The following is a 20,973-nucleotide window of genomic DNA, read 5'->3' on the forward strand; positions in this document are numbered from 1 at the left end:
CACTACATGATTTATCATGTGATTTGTCATATGATTTGGTCATAAAGTGAAATTTACATGTTTACACTGTGTGATTTGTCATATGATTTTGTCATAAGCACTGTCATGCGGCTCGTCATAGCTTGTCACAGGAGAATAGGACGGTGCCTATTCCGCATGATAAAATCATATGATTTTCGGTAATAATACGGGTAACACCAACATATTTGAATATCGCGCCTTATTCTTATGTCAATTCAGCGACATTCCCTTACCAAGAGACAACATTCTTTATTTATTTATTTATTTTTTGTTTGTTGCATTGATATTAAACCTATTATCTAATGTGTGCTATTGTATCGTATTTTTCTTTTATTATTTATTTAGTTTATTTTATTCTTAGTTTAGTGTTTTATAGTCTTCTTAGTCATACTTTTAGTTTAGTTTCTTTATTAATTATTTTTAATTTGGTATAATATCAACAATAAATTTGATATATCCTGTGCACGATTTCTTCGTAAGAGCCACCTGCAAGCCCAAAGGCGTCTGATCTTTTCTTCTTAAGTAGACTTTACATTACATGATTTTATCATATGAGAATATCATATGAGATTTGTTATGATTCCTCGTTTCTATGATGTTTTAAAAAATCGTGTTTACACTGCATGATAAGTTATGACTTATGATATGAGTGACAATGAGTGAGGTTTTCTTGATTTTTCTTTTTGTTTATGGTCATAGAGATATTAGACACAGTATAGGTATCAACTATTAGATTTTGAAACCATTATAACGGAAAATAAATCGTTGATTGCATTGGCTTCCCGAATTTTAATAATAACACGCCGGCAACAACTGCGTACAGATTACAGCAGTAAGAAGAAAAAGATCAGACACCTTTGGGCTTGCAGGTGGCTCTTACGAAGAAATCGTGGACAGGGTATTGGATTTGCTTGATATGCACTTCGCTTGTGCCGCTGGTTAATAATCAAACTCCGTGCGAAAACAAAACTGATTTTATTTTGAATTACACAATACAATATATAAACGCTTATTAAGTATTATGTCCGCTCGCTCTGAATGCTGTATCACCGTATCCCGTCTCGTACTTGAGTGCTGTCTGTCGTCTTTGGGGTGCCTTCAGGGACTCGCCTTATCTTCACATATCGATGGTGTAGCGCACAAATGTTGTAAGTGCAATCTGTAGGAAAAATGAGTTAAGTATCACGTAAGTATATTTAAAGCTATAGAATTATTATGCACAAAGGTGGTAGATTAAATCCATAAATTTAATACCTCTAGCGCCATCTGCCATTCAGTATAAGTACTTTACACTTAAAATCTGTATGCGCACTTGTTGTAAAATCACCTACCACATTTGTGCATGTATTTCTTTGACGGTTTATCCAACAAATGGTGTACCTACTACTTTACACGTGTTAATTTTGAGGTTATACAATATTGTTTACTTGAGTGACAAAAGTATTTTGTGCTTGCTCCTGATTTTCTGTAATAAAATGACTTCCAGGGTGGCAAAAATAGTAGAATTGGCATTAATGCAAAGGAAAACTGGTATGTTATTTATAAGACATGTTTAATTTTAAAAGTAAAAGTTTTGTTTTCTAGATTCTAGTATAATTGATCATCAAAAGGAAAGTTCCACAAGTACGTCTGAGGTTATTCTATCCACGGAAAGTATATCAAGTAAGTAATATTCTATCAAGTAATTGTAGAGAAAACCTCATAAATAATATGAAATAAATTTAAAAAATGGTTAATTTAGGTAACTAATAGTCCCTGTTTTATACATTTGTAATTTTTTTTGTTTGTAGATGTGAGCAGATTACAAAGTGAGCTTCCCAGCACATCCGGGACTGCAAAAATGTTTTCGGATGCATCAAACAATGACAGTGAAAGTGAAAGAGACCCTTTTGAAAATTCTAGTGAGTCATACGTACCTTCAGATTCAGAATTAAGCTCAGATGAGGACCAGATAATGGAAGAGCCCCTTGAACAACACCGGGAAGAGCTCGCACAACAAAACAATAAAACAAAGAAGAGAAAACAAGGTAATAAGTTTTTATGGAAAAGGTCCATTGTGAAAAGAAATAGGCTTAGTGGAAAGAAATATATAAACAGTAGTGGAAAAACAGTTGAAGAAAAGAAGCCTTTGCCCGTTAACTGCACCAAATGTAGGTATACCTAAATGTGAAAAAAATATTTCTGAAGAACTAAGAATAATTATTTGTCGCGAATACTGGGAAATGGGCGACTATGATAGGCAAAAATGACACCTGAGTTCATTAGTGACCGATGTTCCAATAAAAAGAAGAAAACAACAAGTAGAACAGTCAAGACGTAAAACTTCAAGGATTTTTTATTTAAAAAACTTCGAAGGCTTGAGAATTCGAGTGTGTTTAAATTTTTTTTTGTAAAACATTTAATATTTCCCATCGGGTAATTGAAACATGTATGAAAAATGTGGGTAATACTCATACCTACACTGGATTTGATAAAAGAAAAGGTAAAAGACCTCATAATGTTACAAAGGAACAAGATGTATTGCTTGTCAAGGAACACATTGATAGTTTTCCACGTGTGGAATCACACTATTGCCGGCGAGATTCAACGAAACAGTATTTGTCTTCAGATTTAACTTACTTACTTACTTAATCAGTAGACCCATTTGTACCTTTCGGTGTTGGGCCGTTTAAAATACAATTCATTACAATACACTATTTGACAGTCTTCTGAGGTGTCCTAGCTCTTAACGAACTTTCTCCATTCCTTCCTATTGGATGCCATCTGTGTTGCTTCCTGCCAAGTCTTACCCTTACTCTGTAGTATCTGCGAGATGTCACTGTTCCATTCTTTAATGGGTCTTCCTCTTCTATTCTTCCCTATTGGTTTGGCGTCCCACACTCTTTTAACTTGTCTATTATTGTCCATCCGGGTTAGATGTCCGAACCATGCCAATTTTTTCTCTTTGATTGACTCGAGTATCGGTTTGATTTTGAGTCTTTCTCTTATTTCTTCATTTCTGATTCTATCAGTTCTTTTTACTCCTATCGTTCTTCTGAGGTATTTCATCTCTGCTGCCTGAATTCTGCTCTGATGTCTTTTGTTTAATATCCAATTTTCTGCTCCATATGTCACTGTAGGTCTATATATTGTTTTGTATATTGTCATCTTGGTCTTTGTTGATATTTCTTTGTTATTTAGGAATCCTCTATTTAGTGCTTGGAATAGTTTTCCTGTGTTTTCCATTCTGTTGTTAAGATCATCCTCGATGTCTCCTTTGTTGTTGATTACTGTTCCTAAGTATTTGTATGAATTTGTCTGTATTATTTTTTGTTGGTCTATCATTACTTCTATTTAATCTTCCGTCCCTTGTTTCCTTGATATTTTCATTATTTGAGTCTTCTCTTTGTTTACGTTTAAGTTGTAAGTAAGTAACAACTTAAACAACTTCAGATTTAAATTTATCCCAAATGTACAGATTATACATTGGCTTCTGTGAAAATCGAAACGTGACCAAGGTTTCTAAATTTGTTTATCAGAAGATATTCCACAAATATGACCCAGCATTGGATTTTTTCATTCCGAAAAAGGACCAGTGTTTTAAGTGTAATGCTTATAATACTGCTAAAGACAAGGAGCCATTAAAAGAGGAATTTGACAGTCACAAAAAGAGAGAAAAGGATGCAATGCAGATGAAATCTGAAGATAAGGAAAGAGCCGCTAGAGAAAAAGGACAAACTTTTAGAGCCGCAACATTTGACTTACAAGCAATTTTGTCAGTGCTATTTGCGGGAGATAATCAAATATTTTATAAGTTAAAGCTAAATGTATATAATTTTACAATTTTTGATGCGTCAGATGCAACAGGTCATTGTTATGTATGGGACGAAACCCATGGGAAAAAAGGCAGTACAGAAATAGGAACGTGTCTCCTTAAATACTTGTATAGCTTATCGGAAACTGTGACGCATGTTTCTACATTCAGTGATACATGTGGAGGCCAGAACAGGAATAAGCATTGCTCTATGCAGTAAATACAATTAAACATTTGGAAGTTTTCGATTTAAAATTTATGGAGACAGGGCACTCCTATTTGGAAGCTGATTCAATGCACGCCACAATCGAAAGAGCAAGAAAGCATAAAAAAATCTATTCTACAAGAGAGTGGTCTGTGCTAATTTCAGCTGCAAGAGTAAAACCTAAACCATACTGTGTACACAATTTAAATTTCAACGATTTTTATGATCTACAGAAACTTGCTGACCTTATGACTCCTAACAATACTTTAAATACAGATAAAGAAAAGGTTCAGTGGCTGAAAATTAAATGGATTCGTTTTGAGAAAAAAGATCCTTTTTTAATTAAATATAAATACAATTTGTATGATGATACTTTTTTAACCATAGATGTTTCTGATACAAGGAAACTAAGAGGAAGGTCACAAACTTGGGAGTCATTAGCACTAACCCAAAAATATTTTCACAGATTGCCGGTATCCCAAAAAAAGAAGAAGGATCTGTTATCTCTTTTAAATTGCGGTATTATTCCACAAGATTACGCTCATTTTATTAATGACATTCCTGTTACTAATGAAACATTATTACCGGACGACAACGAATAGTTTTTTTTTAATATACAAATTTTGTTTTAATTCTTTTTTAACACATTTTGTTATTTCATTTAAAGAAAAATGTTAAGATTAATTGTTTGTTGTTATTTGAATCAAAACCTGTGTTTTATCATCTGTTCACCGTAACATAATTTGAACCAGTTTGCCAAGTACTGGTTATGCACAAAGGTGGTAAGTAACAAAGTATTTAACAAAAATATTACAAGTCATTTTTTTTTAAATGTTATTAATTAAACTTATATTTGATTGTCTTTTGACTTTATTGAAGATAATTTGTGATTTTCTTAGGAATTCGTGATTTAATAGAAAGGTTTAAACTTCAAACCGATTTTTCTCAAAACAGTAACTTTAGCACTTACAACATTTGTGTGCTACACCATCGATATGGCCTAATATATTTTCCTACGCTACTATGTTGCCGGGTTGTAAAAATGTATAACATAAACTTAAATTGGATAGAGGCGTGAACATGGCCCCCGCCTTGGCAAACACTGCCAACAAAATCGTCTGCTAATGCTAAATGTTCAAATGTTTAAACTACGCTTAGTCCGAAACGGGTAGCGGACACACCTTGGAAAAAGAACGAGTTATGATACCATTGTCTGTCTTTATCCTAAAAACTCTGGCTACACCATCACTGCCGCGTAAAAGTTCGATCACGCGACCTAACTTCCACCTTAATGGAGGTAAATTGTCCTCTTTTATGAGCACTAACGTGTTTTCTGCAACTTCACCATTAGTAGTAGTCCATTTCGTGCGTTTTTGTAGTTCGGAGATGTATTCTTTATTCCATCGTTCCCATATATGCTGAGAAAGCTGCTGAATATGCTGGAATTTTGAGAGCCGATTAACTGGAACAAATCTGGATCTGGATTGGTAATAAGTGGTCTTCCGATGAGAAAATGTGCAGGAGTTAATGGGGAGAGATCATTTGGATCACAGGATAAAGGATGAATGGGTCGGGAATTTATTATAGCTTCAATCTGCACAAGCAACGAATAAGATTCCTCGAACGTTAAGTGCGCGTTTCCCAAACCCTATGCAAATGATGTTTAACTGTTTTTACTCCGCTTTCCCACAGTCCGCCAAAATGTGGAGAATAGGGAGGTATGAAGGACCACGAAATATTATTCTTTAGCAAGGATTCTCTTATCGCGGGAGTGTGCTGCTCTAAAAATTTGCTTAACAATTTTAACTCCGAACTAGCTGCTATAAAATTGGTTCCATTGTCGGAGACCATCTTTTGAGGCTTGCCTCGTCGCGCAATAAATCTTTTAAAGGCCAACAGAAATGATTCCTTAGACAGTTCTGTAACTAATTCTAAATGTATGGCCTTCGTACAAAAACAAATAAAAAGACACATGTAACTCTTTATTAGTTTACAACCTCGACCCTTTCTATCGCGAATTAAGAAAGGGCCCGCATAATCTACACCTGTTACAATAAATGGTGGGCCACCTGCGAGACGCTGGGCAGGTAGGTCACCCATTATTGGCTGAATGGATTTAGATTTTAATCTAAAACATTTTACACATTTGTGTACGGTACGTCGCGCTAAATTTCTTCCTGATAACGGCCAGAAAGTTTCTCTTATAGTTGCAAGTAAAAGCTGAGGACCAGCATGCATAAGATCCTTGTGAAAATGATTAAATATTAACGACGTAACTCTATGATCTGCCGCTAAAATGATGGGATGTTTTTTGTCATACGTAAACTCGGAATGCTTTAAACGCCCGCCTACTCTCATGATGCCCTGATCATCAAGAAATGGAGATAAATTTATGAGTTTGCTGTTTTTATCTAAAAATCCCTTTTGGTTCAAATGCTTTATTTCATTAGAAAATGACTGTGATTGACACAGTTTTAGAATACGATTAAATGCAGAATGTATTTCATCCAAAGAAAGGGGTTCAGAAGTTCTTTCCTTATTTTTACACATGCGAATGAATCTGAACACATATGCAGCGGTTCTTTTTAAACGTAAAATATTAGAGAAGCGCTCAAACGAAAATACTTCCGTATTCTGTGTTTCATCAAGTTTATTCGTAAAAACCTTTATGTTTTTCCTCGTTTCGCTTGTTTCAGTGGGGACAACTTGTAAATTTGGCCATTTATCTGAATCTTGCATGATCCACTCCGGTCCATGCCACCATAAGTTGCACTCCATTATTTTATCTGGTTCCACGCCTCTGGACACTAGATCTGCAGGATTATCCTTGCCTGGCACATGACGCCACTGCGCAAACGAAGTGGTTTCCTGGATCTCTGCTACGCGGTTACTAACAAAGGTCTTCAATGCATTGGCTGCTGTTTTCAACCAACTAAGTACTATCGATGAATCTGTCCAGAGGTAACACGTATCGAATTGCACATTTAATGAATTTTTGACCTTATTGGTCAAACGCGATAAAATTACTGCTCCACAGAGCTCTAAACGCGGCAAGGTAACTGGCTTTAAGGGCGCAACCTTGCTTTTTGCACATAATAAGAATGAATACGACCTGCCTAACGAATCGGTAGATTTAATGAATATGCAAGCACCGTACGCCTTTTCTGAGGAGTCGCAAAATCCATGAAGTTCTAGTTTGACCTTACTAGAACATATAACATGCCGAGGTATTTTTAAATTGTTTAAGCTTCCTAATTTATTCCTAAACTGTAAATAATTATTTGCTAAATGCTCCGGTATGGGATCATCCCATGAAAGACGCTCGAGCCATAGTTGTTGTAACATAATTTTCGCTATGATGGTACACGCACTTAATAGACCCAAGGGATCAAAAATTTGAGCTATGTCCGATAATAAAGTTCGCTTTGTGATTATATGGCCTAGAGATGAACTTATGCTATAAAACATAGTATCTGATTGCGGTGAGTACAATAATCCCAAAGTTTTCGCCTTCTCGTTTTCACCGAATTGAATAACGGAACCCGTAGTTGAATTATCTGGTATATCTCGTAATATTTCAGGATCATTTGAATAGAATTTACGCAATGTAAATCCCCCGCCTTTGAGGACCTCAAAAAGTTGTTTACATGCTTCGCGCGCTTTCTGTTTTGAATCAAAACCTGTCAAAAGGTCGTCCACATAAAAATCGGATTTAATAATGCTAGCAATGTTAGGATTTTTAGCTTCTTGCTCCTCTGCCAATGTCGTTAGACATTTAATCGCTAAGTAAGAAGAGCATTTCATACCGTATGTAACTGTCTGTAACTGAAATATTTCAATCGGTTCTTCCGGATTATTTCGCCATAAGATACATTGTAAGGATTTTTGATCATCTGCAACCAATACCTGACGGTACATTTTTTCTATATCCGCACTAACTACATATAAGTGTGTTCTAAAACGCAATAAAATGGAGAGTAAATCATTTTGTAAGGTTGGTCCGGCCATTTGAATACTATTTAATGAAATGCCGTTTGTAGTTGGCGCACTACAATCGAACACAACGCGCAAACGTGTCGTCAAAGAATTTTCTTTTAATACTGGATGATGTGGCATAAAATAAAATGTAGTATTTACCCTAAAGTCTGTTGCCGCTTCCGTAATTCTGCATAAACCTTTCATATGTCCTAATTCTTTATATTCCTGGATGAATTCGCTATAAAGAGTTTTAAGATTGGCATCTTTATTCAACTTACGCTCGAGATTTAAAAATCTATTTTTTGCTTGACGAAATGAATCACCGAGTGAACTTATCGATTCCTTGAATGGCAATGATACTATGAATTTGCCTGTCGCGTCGCGTTTCACCGTATCTTCGAAATGTTTTTCGCATGCAATTTCTTCGCCCGAGAGTGCAGGTTTTCCATTGAAAACCTCTTCAAGTTCCCAGAACTTACTTAGCTGTTCTGTAACTTCGATTGTGTTTGTGAAATTACACTTAGTTATTCGCTTTTCTGATGCTTTGTTTTGGCTGATATACGGCCCTGCTATGATCCAGCCAAACATTGTTTCTTGCATGAATGGTTTATTTTTACCTAAACTAATTCTGTTTGCGCCCAGTATTTGCCAAAATAGATCACTTCCTATCAACAATTCGACCCTTTGTGGTTTATGAAAATAATTATCCGCTAATTTTAAATGTTTAGGTATCTGCAAATCGCTAATGTTTATTTCAGATGCCGGCACGCACCCCGTAATTTCTGGTATTACGAAACAATTTAAAGTTTTATGAAAAGTTATATCGCTACGCGACTGTATATTTATTTCGCATTTGAATCGAACGGGAGATGCAGTATTATTTATGCCCATGACTGATATATTCGCGCTTGTCGTTTTTAATCCAAGTTTATCGCATAAATTTTCGGTTATGAATGAGCTTTGTGAACCGCAATCTAACAAAGCTCGCACTATGTATGCCTTACCTTGGCCGTCAAAAATATTAACTAATACTGTGGACAGTATAGTTTGATCTGCAGCGCTAACTGCCGAAACTGACAAATTGGTAGTGTTTAAACTACCTTGTATATTATCTGCAGATCGTATATCGCTCGCGTTTTCTACCGGTTGATGAACTAAAGCTGCGTTCTGTTCGCTTGATCTATCTGGATGCAATAACGTATGGTGTTTTGACGCACATTTCTTGCATGTTGATTGTCTACACCGCTTATAGAAATGTCCAGGTTTAAGACAATTCGTGCAAAGATTGACCTGTCTTACTTTATCAAACCTGTCCCTAGATGAAAGTTTTGAAAATTCGTCGCATTGATAAATGGTGTGTTCCCTTTTGCAAATAGGGCAACACTGTGTATTATCCGATTTATTTAAAGTTCCCTGTGATGAATATAGACCGCGAATGTTATGTGAATATTTCGTATTCCGTGGATATGCGCCCGCCTGAGAAATATTCCGTGTATTTTGTTTTTCAGCTTGATTTACCTCAAGAGATTCTAAGAGGTCCGCCCTTGATTTTAAAAACGTTTTAAAATCATCAAAACTAGGAATTTCATTATGTGTCTTGCTATTCTCCCATGCGCGTAAAGTCGATGTATCGAACTTACAAGAAATAATATGAATAAGGAGTATGTCCCACGAATCAGTAGGTAGCCCTAGCTGCTTTAACGCGTATAAATGCTTCGAAAAAATGTCAACTAATTGCCGCAATTTATTAGACGACTCTTTATGTATTGGCTCTATATTAAATAAGGCATTAACATGATTGGAAATTAATAATCTCTTATTATCGTACCTTTCCCTAATTAATTTCCACGCAACTGCATAGTTTTCGGCGGTAAACTCTAATGTTCGTATGACCTGCGCCGCACCGCCCTGTAATGAACTTCGTAAATAATGAAAACGCCTTATATTGTCTAAGTACTCATTTTTGTTAACTAAAGATTCAAAAAGATCTGCAAAATCTAACCAATTATTATAATTACCATCAAATTTTGGTAACTCGATAGGTTTAAGCTCAATACAATGCCCTGTATATGAATTCTTAGAGCGCTGACTTGCTTTATCGCTTTCTATACAAGCTACTTGTTGATTATCGCGAATGATTTTTCGCGCTACCGCTAATTGTGAATAATATTTGTTATAGAATTCTTCGCGTTCCGTATATTCATCCTCTAATAATTCAAATTGAACCGTATTTTCTATTTGCCCCTGAACTTCATCGAATTCGCCCTGTAAATGTTCTATATTATTTACCATTTCAATAGCCTGTAATACTTCTAAATCTGAAATCGTTTCGCCCTTAGTTATTTTATCATTTAACGCTAATATAAATTTCGAAAATATTGTGAGTTTGCATTTAAAACCGCCCCTTTTTCGCTTTAAATTCTCCATAATTTTATAATGAATTAAACAGTAAACAGAAACAGAATATAAATCGCTTGATATTCGACCCTAACGTTCTCAGAATTATCACATGTGCAGAATAAAGGTACAAAGACTGATAAATAAGGGAATGTGAAATGGATAATGCTCACCAAAATATTGTATGTTTATTCTAACAGCTAGCCTCCTGGCGCCAAGGATTTGCCTCAAGCTCGTATAATAGGTCTTCACAGATTTTAAAACCCACAGTTGTCCAATTATGTAACTGTCTTATGAACAACGTTCGACAGTCTATAACGCGCTCGGGCCACTATGAATGCACTATTTCGCCCGCTAATTTGATGACACAAATATGAGTTCGGAATTCGGTGAATTTACACTGTTTCAACACAAAAATTTGATGATCCGGCTCGAATAGACCATGGATTTGCTTGATATGCACTTCGCTTGTGCCGCTGGTTAATAATCAAACTCCGTGCGAAAACAAAACTGATTTTATTTTGAATTACACAATACAATATATAAACGCTTATTAAGTATTATGTCCGCTCGCTCTGAATGCTGTATCACCGTATCCCGTCTCGTACTTGAGTGCTGTCTGTCGTCTTTGGGGTGCCTTCAGGGACTCGCCTTATCTTCACATATGGCCTAATATATTTTCCTACGCTACTATGTTGCCGGGTTGTAAAAATGTATAACATAAACTTAAATTGGATAGAGGCGTGAACAGGTATATCAAATTTATTGTTGATATTATACCAAATTAAAAATAATTAATAAAGAAACTAAACTAAAAGTATGACTAAGAAGACTATAAAACACTAAACTAAGAATAAAATAAACTAAATAAATAATAAAAGAAAAATACGATACAATAGCACACATTAGATAATAGGTTTAATATCAATGCAACAAACAAAAAATAAATAAAGAATGTTGTCTCTTGGTAAGGGAATGTCGCTGAATTGACATAAGAATAAGGCGCGATATTCAAATATGTTGGTGTTACCCGTATTATTACCGAAAATCATATGATTTTATCATGCGGAATAGGCACCGTCCTATTCTCCTGTGACAAGCTATGACGAGCCGCATGACAGTGCTTATGACAAAATCATATGACAAATCATACAGTGTAAACATGTAAATTTCACTTTATGACAAATCACATGATAAATCATGTAGTGTAAAGTGTGTATTAGTGCTGTAATCTGTACGCAGTTGTTGCCGGCGCGTTATTATTAAAAGTCGGGAAGCCAATGCAATCAACGATTTATTTTCCATTATAAAGGTTTCAAAATCTAATAGTTGATACCTATACTGTGTCTAATATCTCTATGACCATAAACAAAAAGAAAAATCAAGAAAACCTCACTCATATCATAAGTCATAACTTAAGTAGACTTTACACTACATGATTTTATCATATGACAATATCATATGAGATTTGTTATGATTCCTCGTTTCTACGATGTGTTAAAAAATCGTGTTTACATTGCATGATAAGTTATGACTTATGATATGAGTGACAATGAGTGAGGTTTTATTGATTTTTTTTTGTTTATGGTCATAGAGATATTAGACACAGTATAGGTATCAACTATTAGATTTTGAAACCATTATAATGGAAAATAAATCTTTGATTGCATTGGCTTCCCGACTTTTAATAATAATACGCCGGCAACAACTGCGTACAGCGTACAGCAGTAAGAAGAAAAAGATCAGACGCCTTTGGGGTTCGCACGTGGCTCTTACGAAGAAATCGTGGACAGGGTATATCAAATTTTGTGTTGATATTATACCAAATTAAAAATAATTAATAAAGAAACTAAACTAAAATTATGACTAAGAAGACTATAAAACACTAAACTAAGAATAAAATAAACTAAATAAATAATAAAAGAAAAATACGACACAATAGCACACATTAGATAATAGGTTCAATATCAATGCAACAAACAAAAAATAAATAAAGAATGTTGTCTCTGGGTAAGGGAATGTTACTGAATTGACATAAGAATAAGGCGCGATATTTAAATATGTTGGTGTTACCCGTATTATTACCGAAAATCATATGATTTTATCATGCGGAATAGGCACCGTCCTATTCTCCTGTGACAAGCTATGACGAGCCGCATGACAGTGCTTATGACAAAATCATATGACAAATCACACAGTGTAAACATGTAAATTTCACTTATGACCAAATCATATGACAAATCACATGATAAATCATGTAGTGTAAAGTGTGTATTATCATGCAGTGTAAACACGATTTCTTAAATCATCATAGAAACGAGGAATCATAACAAATCTCATATGATATTGTCATATGATAAAATCATGTAATGTAAAGTCTACTTTAGAATTACTAAATATTAGGTATTTATCTATTTATCATGGTACAATGAAAATGAATACACATTACACATGTGTATTCATTGTACCAAAGAATATAGACGCTTAGCGTCTATATTCTTTGATTGTACCTTGGGTATTTATTATTAGGTATATAATAATGTATCTATGGCTTTGGTTAGAATTCTATTCTAACTCATGATGACATGACAAATATTCTTAAAAAATTAATCAAACTATTTTTTTAGTGAACATAAAATTGGGACTTCCATAAAATGCAAAGAAAAGAGGAAAATGAAGATATAGTAACAAATATCAAGTTTGAGAATAGTATTTTTGTCAAGTGCGAATTTATAAAAAAAGAACCTGCTCCAGTTTATGAAGATATTGAACACTATGAACATGGAGTTTCTGGTATTAGTTTGGACCAAATTAAAACAGAAAAATCATTTGAAAATATGACATTTAAACAGAATGAAGAAAATTTAGCAGGATTTCAGACTTTTAATAGTGATGGTAGTATAAAACTAGAGCATACTACTAAAGAAAGTCAAAGCAGTGAACATGGTATGTATGTTTACAATACAAAGGGTTGTGAAATTAATTTAAATTTTCTTTGAAATAAGAATTTCTTTTTTTATTCACAGTTGTAAATGATACATAAAAATATTGTTGATTAAATATCTATTATTATTATTATGGATCATTTCCTTTATGTTATTAATTTAAAAGAATTGATTATGAATGGTTGGTTATGATGGGTGCCCTAAACTAATGCCCGAAATATCAATAAACAACAAGTTAGACAACAGTGAATTGGAATTGCGGAGAGAAGATAGTTGCAATCAAATACTTACTGTATCAAGACTATAAATACACTTCAACGTCACTTCAGGGCTGTGTCTCATTTTATTGAATGCTTTGTTGTAATCTAAAAAAGCAGATGCTCCGTGGTTGATATATATCCATGCGCCTTTGGACTAACACTTGTATACACTTGTATTTCAAATAAGGTTTCTTTTGCTTCAAGAGCATTTCTGAAGCCAAATTGTGCCCCATGATAGATTCCGTTATGAATAATTTGTAAGAATATTTTGAGGGTGCAATTTATCAGCCTAATCTTTCGATAATCACAGCATTCTCTTGAATTTGGTTTTTTGGGTAATGTGATCAAAGTAGACTTTAATAATTCTTTAGGAATACTTCCTTGATGGTATATAGAGTTAAACAAATTCACTAGAACTTCTATTGATCAATTTAGGTATTTCTGCTGGTGATCATGCCCTGTAGCTGTATTGTCTTTTGTTAATTTTATTGCATATAGTACTTTATGCTTCTTCTTTAGTAATATTTGGTTCCTTATCAATGGCCGCCTCGTTTAATAAGGATTTTTGCCTTTAGTCTTCAAAAAGTTTCTGGATGTATTCTCTCCATCTTTCAAGTTTTTGTAGAGTATAAAAAATACAGAAATAAAGAAACAAATGCTCATATGGTATTCATTGATCCTGAGAAACCATTCGATAGAGTTCCTAGAGGTTCCTATGAGAGACATGTATAAGGGAGCAACAACTAGTCTTACGACAGGTGTGGGTAAGACTGTTAAATTTCATGCGAAAGTATAACTATTCGCTCTAAATCTGGCAACACCTGTTAGTATTTGTGCTGGTTTTAGTTTAATACCAGCTCTTTGTTTATCTTATCAATATAGCCTTACTTTTTTCTATTTTCAGTGTTGCTTTCCTAGACTTTTTACTTGTTATATTGTTTTTCACTTTATAATCACTTGTGTTATCAGTATGTAATCTTCACAACAACTCTCAAAATTTTCAGAATTATTACTTACAATGCTTATTGTCAAATTAAACAATGTAAATTCTGCAAATGGCACTTATCTGTTCCTGTGGTGTATGAATTTCATCAACCAATTTTTTCAATTTTTTTCCTGCTTTTTGCTACAAACTCAGGTAATTGAGTTCAGTTGGGATTATACATATAAAATATTAGTCATTTAGCTATTTGAGTATAGATAAAATTATTATAGAAAAAACATTGTGGTTTAATACCTGGTTTAAGTAAAACAAGTATTTAGTCAAGTCTGCTGTAGAGCAGAAATTTGTAATAAGGTGGATATGATCTTTTAGATAGCTTCAAAAATGATATTAAAGAGGAGCCCAATAGAGAATGTACACATGATACACTTGATGAATCAGACTTAAATGAATACTCATTAAAAATTGAAATAGAAGATGAAATTAAACTTATTCCATATGAAGAAAAACAAACAATAGAAAAAGGTAAGTATATAACAAGAATCCATATATAGTTCTTATTAAACCATTCTTTCATTGCCCCATTTCTTTCTAATAAGTGTACTAGATACTGACACAAAAAAATGTAGTACAGCCCTGTGACATATTTCTTATTAATAATACAGAGTACACCTCTGTACTAAATTTCTTTATTATATTTACTTTACCACAAGAAATTTAAGTTTTTGTTAAATGTGTTAATGTAAATTTTTGTTATCTCATAAATCAGACCTTTCCATATATATTTTAAGAAAGATTATTTACACAGTTCTGAGGCATCAACCCGACGCGACATTATCGGTATAAAAACAATTTGAATCGATTATTTTACACACCTGCATTTTTTTCATGCTATTTTACGACCTCTCACTAAAAAGGTTTTTTAATAGCCGGTAGTAAAATATTTTATTGCTTTTCAATTTGCAAAACTATAATCCCATAAAAATATCGTAAAAATCTCCCCTCGCTTGAAAGTCTCTATAAAAGCTGGTTCTTCGTGACCGCAATTATCTGAATTATACATCGTCCTTAGTAGGATATATCGCTCGACGCTCTCTACGCATATTATCTCGTCTTTCTCAGTTACGACAATCATATCGCGGTTCTCAGCTAATAGAATCATCACAAATATTCGCCGACATAGCAAAGTATTGTTTAAACTCAGTCTTCAAGAAAAATTGTAATAAAAGTTTGATGTTTGAAAATTGGAACGCGTCGCCGACAGAAAGCTACTACTAGGTCTACTACGTCCAACAACTCAGATTTCAAGTAATCTTCTTCAAAATAAATAACCTTTCAGTGCAACCACTTCTTTATTTCCTCCTTAGTGTCAGAATTGTTTGGAACTCTTTCCAACTTCCTGGAGTGTTAGAACGCACTGTCCATTACTAGAACAGTTTTCTCGGGAAAATTTGGAAGGAGTTTAGTTTTAAATCAATTTTACATTTACATACAATTAAAAAAAAAACAATATTTTCAACTTTTTATGGGACAAATACACACAAATTAGAAATGTTTGGAAAGGTTGCCCATTGTGACGTCAGAGCTTAGGTACTCCATTGTTCAAATGATAAAATCTAAACCTAAAAAACATATTTACCCATTTTTACAATTAAAAATCCATTAAAAATTTTTCGAAGTTAAATATTGGTATAAATTACAATAATTATTGTATACGCCTATGGTGGTTTTAAAACTGTTGTTATTCTAGGGCGTTTTTAAATGAAAATGAAAAAAAATTTGAATCGTTTTTGTATGATTTAGTCACATTCAACTGATTAGCGTATTTACACATTATTTCAGTCTTTGTTTAAATATGAATTGAGCCCTTTAAAAATGACTAGAAACGTGATATATCATTTTGACAGATCTAGAGTAATTGCTTTGTTACAACGGCTTTAGTCAAAATTATATCGCGAATATTGTTAATGTTACTCAGAGTTCTGTATCGAAAATTTAAAAAAAATCCAAGATACAAATGACGTCAAGGATCGTCCCAGATGTGGTAGAAGTCGATTTACAACAGCATCACAAGACTGGCAAATAACATTGATAGCTTGTAGAAATCGTCTGAAATCTACAACTGGTATATGCAGAGAAATTTCTAGGCTTCAAGGACTGAATATTTTACGGCAAACAATAACACGCAGACTAAATGCGGTAAATTTGTATCGTAGAAGACTGCTACGTGTTCCTAAACTAACCAACCAACACAAAATAGTAAACTTGCAATGGGCTAGAGAAATGGTGGATCATGGTCCTAACTGCAATAACGTGATGTTCTCTGATGAGTCAAAAATTGGCTTGGTATCTGATTCGCGAAGAACACTGTGTTGGAGGGCCCCAGGACGACAAGCCCGACTAAAAACAACCCAACCGCGTGTCCCATTTGAAGGTGGCAGTATTATGGTTTGGGATGGTATTATGAGTGGTACATGGACGCCACTGCTGGTTCTGGAGAGAAGAGTTACTGGTGCTGTGTACATCGAGGAAGTTTTAAATCCTGTCGTACGTCTATTCCGACGGACAGTAGGTGATGAATTTGTGTTTATGCATGACAACGCACCTCCTCATCGAACAGCAGCAGTACAAAATTTTCTGGAAGAAGAAGGAATATCTAAATTACAGTGGCCCTCGAATTCCCCCGACATGAACGGTATTGAACATGCTTGGGACATTCTCAAAACACGCATCAAGAAGCGGAACAATCCCCCTATTAGACTTCCAGAACTAAAAGATGCTGCTCGTGAAGAATGGGAAAGAATTCCGCAAGCCCAGCTCTTCCAGTTAATCGGCAGCATGCCAAATCGGCTAACGGCATGCATACATGCCAATGGAGGAAATACTAATTATTAGTTTTATTAAAAATTATTTTTTCTATACTTATTTATTTTTAAATGAAATTTGTACATTGTAAGTTTTTCACTCCAAGAGAATAAACAATTTTGTTGCATATCGTTTATCTGGTTTTGAGATTTATTTAGTATTGTTGAGAACTGAAACAAAATGATGTTTAACTATTTAGAAGAGTTTATATATACAAAAATCAATAAAAACATGAAATATTCTAATATTCCAAACTTTTGAACATATGTGTATGTTTCACTGTACGATTCTCAATATTATTAAATTAAATCATACCACGAAAATACCACAAGAATAACGATAATATCGTCGGTACATCATCATTCTGGACTTAAAACCCTGTATGGGCCCTAGCCTCCTCAAGAACATATTTGATAAGAGCAGGAAAGAACCTGCAAATTTCGTTGATTGCAAGAATGAATAGAGTTGAATTTAATACAGATCCTTGAGGGACACCTTGATTTTGAGGAAGAGATTGAGAAAGTTTACCATTGGCAAGGACTTAAAAAGGTTCTTCCAGTTAGAAAGTTTTTTACAAATGAGAGAATATTACCATCTAAATTATAATGGTACAGTTTGTCAATTATTGCTTTTCTGGAGATTGAATCAAATGCCCCTTCAATGTCAAATATAGTTGCTACGACATCTTGTTGATTGCTGATTGCTTGATAAATGTGTGTTTGAAGAAGAACAAGGTTATCAAGAGTAGACCGATGACGTCGGAAGCCAAATTGAGCGTGGGGAATAATATAGTTTTCAAGGAACCAAGTGAGTCTTTTATTTATCATTTTTTCAAGAAGTTTGCAGGCCCGTCATATAAATCTGGTACCTACACTTTTTTCCCAATGTAAACCTGTGTTCAACATCGGATGATAAGTCTAATTAACCACATTTCGAAGGCATACACCAAGGTTATTTACAACAGAATAAGCAAAAAATGCGAGGATAACATTGGAGATTCGCAGTTTGGGTTTCGGAATTCTCTTGGGACAAGAGAAGCACTTTTTAGTCTACAGGTACTCATCCAGCGCTGCAGAGATATGAACAAAGACGTGTACATATGCTTTATAGACTACGCAAAAGCATTCGATAACGTAAAGCACGAAAAGATAATTGAAGTTCTCCATAAGATCGGAGTCGACTACAGAGACATTCGAACAATAGCGAGTCTCTATTGGGGCCAAACAGCTAAAGTGAAAGTAGGATCTACATTGACCAATAAAATTGAGATCAAGAAAGGTGTACGACAGGGCTGTATCTTGTCTCCTATTATCTTTAATATATACTCAGAAGAAGTATTTAAGACAGCGCTGGAGGAAAGCACAGAAGGCATAAAGATAAATGGAGAAATACTTAATAACATAAGGTATGCTGATGACACTGTGATTCTAGCAAGTAGCATGGAGGAACTGAGTTGCCTAATGAGTAAGATACAAAAAACAAGTGCACAATACGGACTCAGACTAAATATCACAAAAACCAAATGGATGTTAGTAAGCAAAACCCAACAACCACCACAGCAACTGATATTAGACAATGAAAGAATTGAACACGTGGATTCGTACATCTACTTGGGAACAACAGTTAACTCAAATTGGGATCAAGCAAAGGAAATACGTATAAGAGTAGAAAAGGCAAGAGCATCGTTCACTAGCATGAAGCAAATTTTCACCTCTAAAAGCCTCACCCTACCTCTCAAAATTCGACTTCTGAAATGTTATGTATTCCCGGTTTTGTTATATGGAATGGAGGCGTGGACAATGACCGCAACAATGATGAAAAAAGTAGAGGCCTTCGAAATGTGGGCTTACCGACGTATATTACGTATATCCTGGACTGAGCACGTGACCAACGAAGAGGTACTACGCCGGATAGGTAAAGAGAGAGAGGTAGGAATAAGTATAAAGAAAAGAAAGTTGGAATACTTGGGTCACGTTATGAGACATAATAAATATAGAGTACTACAACTGATCATTCAAGGGAAAATAGACAGCAGAAGGGGTCCAGGGAGGAGAAGACACTCGTGGCTCCAAAACTTGCGGCAATGGTTCGGATTGTCATCTGCTGAACTATTCAGATCTGCCGTAAACAAAGTCAGAATAGCCATGTTGATTGCCAACGTTCGGAACGGACAAGGCACATGAAGAAGAAGAAACCTGTGTTCAGACTGGATACAATGGTTCGTGAATCAATTCATTGTTGCCATCACAGATAACGGAATTGCACTAAATCTAAATAAAAAAAATAACGTTCAAAAATGTATAAAGTTTTTAGATAGGTATTATTTTTATCATTAACAACAAAAAACCTTATCTAATTATTTTAATAACCAGAGATAGGGTTGAGTTAATATCCAAAATGTTTGAAGGATCTTTAAACCTAGGGTATTGGCACAGGGAACATTGGAATGCATCTACTATAATTTTAAACTTCAATTACCTACCGAACACGAACTGTTAACTAGATTTTATGCCTATAAGTTTAGTAACAGGCAAACTACCAAGATTTATTTATTATTTATTACATGAACGATAAATGTGAAAAACTAGCATCCTTTGTCCTACGTAGACTATAAACTATAATTATCCGGGGCGAAAAAACGCTTTTCAAAACGTGACAGTATTACATTACAATCCAATATCTCACTGTAATGCTCCTTATAGAGGTTGAATCCACAACCCAATTGTAATTCGCTTGTATTTATAAATAGACTATTACTTTTTTATATTAATATGTATAAAATGTAAACAAAAAACCTTTATCTACCCGTTGAGATGCATATTTTTTAAAAAATTAAATGATTTACAGTGTATAAATGATAATGAGAATAAAATTAAGCGGAGTAAGATACTATCGTGTGTCTTAAAAAATCCACTAATAACTCAAAACTGTTCGTTCAGTATCTATAGATATTATCGGTGCGTGGAAACTTCCCGAACGTATCCGAATGATTAAACATAAAAAAAGGACTAGGTCCAGTCCTCGACGACTTATTTAAATTTAATTACTTGCCATCAGTCAGATTTGACAAGTTGATCAAAGTTAATTTTTAACGAAGCCAAGTAAGTTGATAAAACGAGAATAATTTCTAAAATTGAAGATGGTTGATCTGCCCGACAACTGTCTGAGTTAAATAGGATAGGAACAAACAAAACCACAATCCACAACATTAAAAATAGATGGGAAAACGAGCAGACTTTGGATAGAACGGGAGGGAGTGGGCGATCAGTTATTACTACAGCCCAACAAGATGAAACATTAACTAATTATTTAAGAGCGTATCTCTTCCATACGGCAAGGCAAGTAATAGTTAATACAAACTTTAATGTTTCTATAATTACAGCATTAAGGAGAATTAGAACAACAGATTTAAAAAAAATGTGCAGCCGCCCGAACATACAAATTTAGCGAGGAACATAAACGAAGTAGACTCCTATTTGCTTTAAATTACGTTTTAAATGATTCAGTCAATTTTTGGAGCTGTGTAATTTTTTCTGGTGAAAAAGTATTCCAGTTTCATTATGATG

The 20,973-nt window shown here is 34.3% G+C and overlaps 2 protein-coding genes across 4 annotated transcripts in view; both read left to right on the forward strand.

Moving 5' to 3' along the window:
- Positions 1-1,191: 1,191 nt before the first annotated feature.
- On the forward strand, positions 1,192-5,022 carry LOC140449764 (uncharacterized). Its single transcript, XM_072543097.1, has 3 exons — positions 1,192-1,551; positions 1,606-1,683; positions 1,812-5,022. Exons 1-3 carry the CDS (start codon positions 1,326-1,328, stop codon positions 2,183-2,185), a joined length of 678 nt encoding a protein of 225 aa, XP_072399198.1. The 5' UTR covers positions 1,192-1,325; the 3' UTR covers positions 2,186-5,022.
- Positions 5,023-12,664: 7,642 nt separating this feature from the next.
- LOC140449763 (uncharacterized) overlaps positions 12,665-20,973 on the forward strand; it is a 104,507-nt gene continuing 96,198 nt past the window's right edge. Inside the window, exons 1-3 of one of the 3 annotated variants that reach the window (XM_072543094.1) lie at positions 12,665-12,797; positions 13,022-13,340; positions 14,915-15,067. In XM_072543094.1, the coding sequence (XP_072399195.1) occupies positions 13,049-13,340; positions 14,915-15,067 (445 nt within the window). In that variant the 5' untranslated portion in view covers positions 12,665-12,797; positions 13,022-13,048. Of the gene's footprint in view, positions 12,798-12,826; positions 12,924-13,021; positions 13,341-14,914; positions 15,068-20,973 lie in introns of those variants that run through there. The other 2 variants (XM_072543093.1, XM_072543095.1) reach the window with 2 other exon arrangements.

Source organism: Diabrotica undecimpunctata, chromosome 9 (assembly GCF_040954645.1).
Source record: "Diabrotica undecimpunctata isolate CICGRU chromosome 9, icDiaUnde3, whole genome shotgun sequence".
NCBI lineage: Eukaryota > Metazoa > Arthropoda > Insecta > Coleoptera > Chrysomelidae > Diabrotica > Diabrotica undecimpunctata.